The following is an 8,602-nucleotide window of genomic DNA, read 5'->3' on the forward strand; positions in this document are numbered from 1 at the left end:
AAGTCTGGGCCCGATTTGGTTGAAAAAGAGTAATGAAGTGGGCCATGTGAAATGCGATAGCCACGAGCGGGCTTGAGTCGAACTAGCCCGACCCGATATTTTCTTTTTGTTTTTCTTCCTCTTTTTTTTCTATTCTCTCATTTCTTCTTTTTAATTTTTTTTGTTATATATATTTATTTTTTTTTTGTTTTTTCTATTTTGCAATAAGACAAAAATAAATTAGACGTATTCTTATTTAACGAATAATAATAATAATAATAATAATAATAATAATAATAATAATAATAATAATAATAATATGGGATCGTCAAAATTAGGTGTCAACAGCTACCCCTCTTGGAATGGGAGCTCGAAGAGGTTCCATTCCAAGACGAAAGGACACCTAATTTTGTCAATAAACTAACCTAACAGTACTTGGGGAGAACCGCCAAAGCAACTATTGAGACCAAAAATGGGGAGACTCGCTCGGAGAATATGCTCTGGGGCTCCAAGCCTCTCCGTACCTGCGCATGCAAGGTTAACCAAAACAAACAAAACTCGGGACAATCTGTATAAATGATATAGGCTTGGTCCTCGGAGGAAAATGGCACGACCGTATAAACGATACGGGCTTGGCCTTCACTTGGTAATGCGTTTGCTCTGGGCTTTAAGGCTTACCGGACTTGAGGGGACTTGCTCGGGGAACCGGCTCCGGGGCTCATGCCTCTCCGTACCTGTTTAAACAAGGTTAGCTCAAACAAACACACCTCGGGGACGACCGTATAAACGATACGGGCTTGACCCTAAAGGGAACGTCACGGTTCACGGTATTCTGACCCGTGAAAAGGAGATCAAAAAGTCACAATTCAGGGTCTTTGACCCGTGAAAAGGCTATTGAAAAGTCTCATTTCGAGGTCTTTGACCCGTGAAAAGGCTATTGAAAAGTCTCGGTTCAGGGTCTTTGACCGGTGAAAAGGCTATTTTGAAAAGTTTCGGTTCGGGGTCTTTGACCCGTGAAAAGGCTATTTTGAAAAAGTCTCGGGTCAAAGTCTTTAACTCGTGAAAAGACCGTTGAAAAGTCTCGGTTCGGGATCTTTGACCCATGAATAGGCGATTTTGAAAAGTCACAATTCACGGTCTTTGACCCATGAAAAGGCTATTTTAAAAGGACTTAGTTCCCCTCAGCATTGTATCTGCTTACCCGAGTGAGGAACCTGTTTATGGAACGGGCTTTGGGAAGCTAAAGTTCACCTTACCTATCCAAAGAAGGTTAGCCGACAAATAATAATTTTAATGGGGAGAGAGTGCTACTCGAGGTTGAACTCAACTTCGGCTTTTGGAGTACGTTCTCTAGATTGCACAGGACGAGCTCTCGACCTTAGCGCTTGCATGTCGATCGGAACTCTGAATGAGGTGGAAATATCGCCAACGAACTCTGCCGTCGCGAGTGACTCACGTGACTTGGCTCTTGATAAGCACTTGGCATCATATCTGTCCAAACAAGGTTAGCTCGAACAAATACTAACACTAATGAACATCTATGATATGTTCGCTCACAATTCGAAACCCACCGCAGATAGCTGAACTGCTCAAACCGGGTCCCTACATAACTCGGGACTTATGAAACATGTTCGTAACGATGGGTAGATGACATTAAATGCATGAGCAGATAAAGTTGAGTCCACTCGTCGGGAAAGCTACTTGGCCTAACACAATATCGAAAACTTCTCACTCGGTTAGCCGATATCGCCGACCTTTAAACTCTATGGGGAAAATTAATTGAAGGGAGAACTGTCATTCCCGAAAATGAATTTTTTTTTATAATGCAAACCTTGATTCAGGAAAGACAACAATTTTGTTTAATGAAAAGGATTTATTGAGCATGCCAAGCTAAAATCCTTAGTCCGAAAGGGCTTCTCACACACTCTCGCTGGGGGATATTCTATTGATCCCAATCATTCACTTGAGAGTTTTGGGACAAATATTCTCGAGACCTCGCACTCTTCTCGTGTCTAAGGTTTCGGACATATTCGCAACGCATACATTATTGATCAATCTGAAAGGTCTTTCGGGGACCGTAATGTTGGCTTGGTCACGGGCTTACACAAGGGGCTTATCCCGCTTTGAGGCCACACTGGGGAAATATTTGAAATTACTACCTTCATCGGGTTTACAAGTTAAGAACCTGGAAGATAATACAAGAAATGATTGACTCCACTCCTTCAAGCGGCCGCTTCTTTGTAAAGTCTTCATGTCAAATCGAAACATCTCAATCGGAAGAGTCTTTGGATGGGTTGTAATGTCGATTTGGGAAGGCTTATAGGCTTTGATTTTTTTTATGGGATTTATGAACTGGTGACCATCTTGGTGTTTTTACCAATCTTGCTCAATCTGGGGAAAGCATCTGACTTTGGGGATTACAACCCGCCTCAAGAGTCCAATGAGTCGTCTGTTTTTACTTGGCAAGAAAAGAGTTTCTCTCTATTTTCTGCATTTGTTTCTGTTCGAGGTAAGCTCAATGCTTTTTCGTATTTGGCCTTTTCCTCTCCGGGCTTTGGCCTTGCTTTTACTAGGCACTTTGCTTTTTTAGCCCTTTGATTTTTATTTTCCTTTTCTTCTCTTCTTTGCTATTTTCATGAGCTCCTTGGACTCTTGAAACATTTGACATCGATACCGATTTTCCGGTAAATCACATGTCTTGCCCCAATTTGGGGAAATGATCACCACTCTGGTTTAGAAATGAATGATTTCAGGCTTAACTTGGCTAGCAAAGGATATTGGTGTTTGGGTAGAGAAAGAAATGCTCTTCTTCATTTTGGGACGCTTCGAGCCTCCATAAAGATTCACCTGAAGTTACACACAAAGGTTAACGCAAGTGAAGGCAATTAAATCTTTCTTACCTTTCTCCAACTGATTTTCAACTATAATCTCCTGCATTTGCCTAGGTGTGGGGTGGTTCTTGACAAGGGTATTTTGAATTTCTCCTTTCTCGGGCTCAAAGTGGCTAGCAAGGGATATTGTGTATGGGGAAAAGAAGGAATTGACTTTCATCACTTCGACCCATGTATACATTGCGAATGAATCCTCTGTCCCAAGACACGAATTTTGTTCTCACTTCACTCGGTCTCAGAGTGTATCAAGGGTGTGTTTAGGTGGGGCTTGCCTTTCATCCTAAGCACTCTCACTTGGCAAACTCAATACCTCCGCTTCATTTGGTAAAAATCATCTCATCGGATGAATCTGCAAGGAATTTCAATGCAAGATACATGTATGCATGAATGGATGCACCAGTTACGTGGACGTAAATTTTAAATTTTTTTTTTTGTTAAAATGAGCTGAAGCATGAACTCCAACTGTACTAAGGATGAGATTTTTTTCTTTTTGCTTTTTTTTTAATGATTTACAAAGTGAACATTTATTATAATCCAACCGGGGATGAAACATTTGAACAGTCATGCTTCTTGCAAAATTTTTAGGAGAGGGATACCTACCCGGGCCGCAAAGACCAGTTGACCCTTTGTGTTCACTCTTCCGAGGATCTGTGCTAACAGAGCATCTTGGAATTTTACGAACTGTCCCATTCCTGAAAGTTATCAAAAGAGTTTGGTGCATCAGTGTAGTAACCGATGTGGCGGGGGTACTTCTTAAGATGGATAGTGACGTAGTTCTTTGTTGCTCCAATCGTCCCGATTTCATTCCAGGAAAATGCTCCCCTCCTCTTGCAAAAAATAAAAGAGGTGCAAAAAGTTTTTTATTATTGCAAAAAATGAAGCGAGTGCAAAAAGTTTTTTTTTCTTTTTTTTTATTTACAAGGGAGCCCCCCATTTTTACAATGGGGCTCACGGGGATGCCATCTCCGGGGTTCGAACCCCGGTCGCGTCCGTCACTTGGCTACGGCGCTGTTGGCGCCAAATGGGGGTTTCGTTTTTATTTAAGCGATCCCACCGAGGCGGGGCACGGTTTTCCATGCGGCTTCGGGCGTCGGTCACTTACCGGTTTCCTTTACCTAAGGCGCTCCAGATTAAGTTAATCCAGTGATTTGGCTCGGATTCGTTGAGTATCACACCTAAATTTGCAACACAAATATGATATGCATGTATGCATGATATATATGATGTTTTATAATTAGAGTGACTCGGATTTGCACGGGAAAAGGCCATCATAGCCTCTGATTTTATTCATGGGAAATACTTCTTCACCATATCGGCATTTACGGGACTCGACCGGACACGGCCGTCCATCTCGGCTAAAATCAATGCGCTACCAGGGAGGACTTTCTTAATCAGATATGGCCCTTCATAGTTTGGCGTGAACTTGCCTCCAGGGTGCGGTATAAATGCCAATCTCTTCTTCAACACCAAGTCACCAATCTCGAAAACCCGGGGACGAACTTTACGGTTGAACGACTTTGCCACACGCTTCTGGTAACATTGATCATGACAGATAGCCCGCAATCTTTTCTCGTCGATCATATTCAACTGTTCATATCTCTGTTGAATCCACTCTGCTTCTGATAGTTTCAATCGTGACTGAATCCCGAGTGATGGAATCTCTGTTTCCACCGGTAGCACCGCTTCCATACCATATGCCAACAAGAAAGGAGTTGCCCCGGTTGAAGTGCGGATCGATATCCGGTATGCCATCAGTGTATAGGGGAGCCTCTCATGCCAATCCCGATAATTCTCTGCTGTCTTGGACATAATCTTCTTGATATTCTTGTTCGCCGCTTCTACCACACCATTCATCTGCGGGCGGTAAGGCGAAGAATTCAAATGCCGAACGCGGAACTCACCAAGAACCTCATCAACCACCTTGTTATTGAGGTTTGAGCCGTTGTCGGTGATTATAGCCTCCGGCGCTCCATATCGAGCAAAGACATCTCGACGCAAAAACCCGGCTACGTTCTTGGCTATGACATTGGCATACGAACTCGCTTCAATCCACTTCGAGAAGTAGTCAATTGCCACAAGTATAAAACGATGTCCGTTTGAAGCTTTGGGATTAATTGGCCCTATGACGTCGATCCCCACATTGAGAAAGGCCACGCCTCGGACATCCGGTGCAACTCATTGGGAGGAGCAGCGATTCTATCTCCATAGACCCGACACTAATGGCGGGAACGAACATGTTGAATACAATCGGCTTCCAAAGTGAGCCAGTAATATCCCAATCTCATGATCTTCTTACTCGGTAGGTGGCCATTCATATGGGGGCCACATTCACCCTCATGGATTTCACTCATCAACTGATTGGCTTCCTTGGCATCAACGTACCTCGGGAGAACGGAGTCATATGACCTCTTGTACAACGTATCGCCGCCGAGGAAAAATTTTGAAGACAGTTTCATCGGATATTTCCTGTCAGCCGCTTCACTACCTTCGAGAAACTCTCCGGTTTGCGGGTAAACCTTAATATCTTGATACCGGGGCTCTCCATCCGCCTCTTCGTCTATTGGCATGGAGTAAGCGGAATGCTTCAAGATTTCAATTCTCAATGGCTCGATGTCCGAACCTGCAGTCACTTGAAACATTGAGGATAAGGTGGCCAACGCGTCTGCGAACGGGTTCTGGGCTCTAGGAAGATACTCGAACGCTATCTCATCGAACTCTTCGATTATATCTTCCAGAAACTCGTGATACGGGATCAACTTCGGGTCACGAGTTTTCCACTTTCCTTCTATCTGAAGGATAATGAGGGCAGAGTCGCCATAAACTTGCAGTCTCCGAATTTTCATCTCTACGGCACACTGTAGCCCAAGAATGCAGGCCTCGTATTCAGCGATGTTATTGGTACACGGAAACAATAACTTGGCGGCTACTGGATAGTGTTGGCCATTTGGGGAGATAAGGACCGCCCCCGTGCCAGATCCGGATAAGTTAACAGCTCCGTCAAAGTACATGACCCACTTTTCTACAGTAACCAGTAAAACACGATCATCAAGAGGGTCTATTTCATCTCCCGTTTGTAGTCCCGCAGCATTCTCTGCCAACATGTCTACTATTGCTCGACCTTTCACCGACTTACGTGTCATGGTCTGCACATCGAACTCAGAAATAAGAATCTGCCACTTGGCCAATTTGCCAACCAACGCCGGCTTTTCTAGCGGATACTTGATGGGATCACATTCGGTGGTTAACATGATCTGATGGTGAAGGGTATACTGCCGCAATCTGTGTAATACCCAAACTAAAGCTATGCAAGTCTTCTCGACCTCCGAGTAATTAGCTTGGGAATCAAAGAATTTCTTGCTGAGATAGTATATCACACATTCCTTTCCATCTGATGGTCTTTTCTGCACCAATATAGCTCCCAAGGATTCCTTATGGATGGTCGGATAAAGGATTAGAGGCACGCCGGGAACAGGTGGAACCAGAACAGGGGAATGAGTCGGATATTGCTGAATCTTCAAAAAAGCGGTCTGACATTCGATATCCCACACAATCTTCGCATTCTTCTTGAGAAGCTTGAAAAATGGTCTAGCAGTCTCTGACGGATGGGATATGAATCTTGCCACATAGTTCAATCTCCCCAGCAACCTGCGAACTTCCTTCACAAAAGACGGGGGTCGCAATTCGCATATGGCCTTTACCTTGGACGGATCAATTTCGATGCCCCTACTACTGACCATGAAGCCCAATAATTTCCCGGACCTTGCCCCAAATACGCACTTTGCGGGATTGAGGCGTAATCGGTATTTACGTAGGCGCTCAAATAGCTTACGGAGAATCGCAACATGGTATTCGCCTAATCTTGACTTTGCGATCATGTCATCGACGTATACTTCAATTTCATTGTGCATCATATCATGGAACAAGGCCACCATGGCTCTTTGATACGTGGCACCTGCATTTTTCGGGCCGAAAGGCATGACTCTATAGCAAAAAGTTCCCCATGGGGTTATAAAAGAAGTTTTGCTTCTGTCTTCTTCTTTCATCCAAATCTGGTTATAACCGGAAAAACCATCCATGAAGGAGAAAAGCTCAAACCCAGCCGTATTGTCAACTAGCACATCAATATGCGAGAGCGGGAAGTCGTCTTTTGTCCGGCCTTATTCGGATCACGATAGTCAACGCACACCCCGACTCTCCCGTCTTTCTTCATCACCGAGACGATATTCGCTATCCAATCCGGGTAATTAGCGACTTCAATGAAATCGACTTTCAGAAGCTTCATTACTTCCTCTTTAATCTTTTTAGACAACTTAGGCTTTATCCTTCTCAACCGTTGTTTCTTCGGTGATATATCCGGGTTAGTCGGTAGTGCATGCTGCACGATATCTAGATCCAATCCTGGCATGTCGGTGTACGACCAAGCGAATACATCTTGAAACTCTTGAAGAAGACAGACCAATCTGGCGGCTTCTGCTTCCCGTAACCCCGCCCCGATTTTGGTATCTCGGATATTGTCTTCATTACCCAAATTCACTATCATGGTCGGTTCAGCTGTTAACGGCTCTGACTCCTCGTGGCGATTCCATTAGATCTTAATCCCTTTCGGATCGTCACTATCATTGCCCGAGTCCGAAGAATCGTCGCCTGGCGAATCCGAGTCATATGTGCTCTTATCATGAATATGAAGAATGCTATGCCCGAGACATGATGCAGAAAGGTTAATTCATTTCAATGACATATAAATAAAAAACAGAAAAGTGTGTTTTTGAAAACAGATTTGCAACAACATTTTTCGGATGGGTAAGCCCCGGGAAATACCCTCATATCATCGGGTCATCCGGATTTTTTTTAAAAAAAGCCAAAACTAGGAAGCGTGTGAAAGTCCGGTCCTCAGGCTTATACTTAGGCTCATAATCGCATCGTCATGGGACCGGCAGTATACTTTCACACGTCCTTAATAAACATGTGCTCGTTTTATTTAATTGGGAGCCGCATTACAACATGTACTTCCCCCAAGCCAACGGCTCGAGACCCGGGGGTATCCAAAAAACGGTTAGCACATCAGAAACACGGTCCTTGGCAAGAGCGGGAAAAACATATGTACATGACAAAAAACAAACAAACCCATGATCCTACTCTAGAGAGTTGGGGGAACTGCCTGACGACTCCACCTCCTCGAATGCCGGAGGCTCATCCGGAATAATCTTTCGAGAATCGGTAGGCTCACCCTTGAGAGTCTGTTCTTCAAAGAAGGTGTTAACATCAGCGAGTGTGATGACGGTGTCGATACCAAGTTCTTCGAACAGCTGTGCTATCCCTTCCAAGTTAGAGAGGCTTGTGTTATCTAACATTTTGGGCGGACGGGGAAAAAACAACCTAAGGGGATTTCCAATGGGCTGGCGACTAGAACTCTCACCCACCACCGGGCGAGCGGTATTATCCGTGCGACCTTCCTCGTTGCCCCGACTTCCTCGACCACAGCGACTACACCAAGTGGGAGATGGGTAAGGATTAGCTGCATTATGACGCCTACGTTGAAACAGACGAGCCGTGGGGCCATCAGATCGGTTACGGCTTCCAGAATAACCAAGTCCGAAAGGACCATTATCGAGTTCTACACGAATGGGTTCGGTGATGCCACGACCATACAATCCCAAACCTTCTCCAGGGATATGTCCGTATTGAAGCAACACTCTGCTAGACATAAAGGCGGGGCCAGACAGCGACGGGGG

At 44.5% G+C, this 8,602-nt stretch overlaps 1 protein-coding gene across 1 annotated transcript; it reads right to left on the reverse strand.

The window, feature by feature from the left end:
* Positions 1-3,201: 3,201 nt before the first annotated feature.
* LOC125314571 lies at positions 3,202-6,607 on the reverse strand. The gene is made up of 5 exons (XM_048277126.1): positions 5,831-6,607; positions 5,116-5,725; positions 4,346-4,912; positions 3,471-3,562; positions 3,202-3,219 (listed from the first exon to the last, which is right to left on the reverse strand). Exons 1-5 carry the CDS (start codon positions 6,605-6,607, stop codon positions 3,202-3,204), a joined length of 2,064 nt encoding a protein of 687 aa, XP_048133083.1.
* Positions 6,608-8,602: the final 1,995 nt, after the last annotated feature.

Source organism: Rhodamnia argentea, chromosome 1 (genome assembly GCF_020921035.1).
Source record: "Rhodamnia argentea isolate NSW1041297 chromosome 1, ASM2092103v1, whole genome shotgun sequence".
NCBI classification, from domain to species: domain Eukaryota; kingdom Viridiplantae; phylum Streptophyta; class Magnoliopsida; order Myrtales; family Myrtaceae; genus Rhodamnia; species Rhodamnia argentea.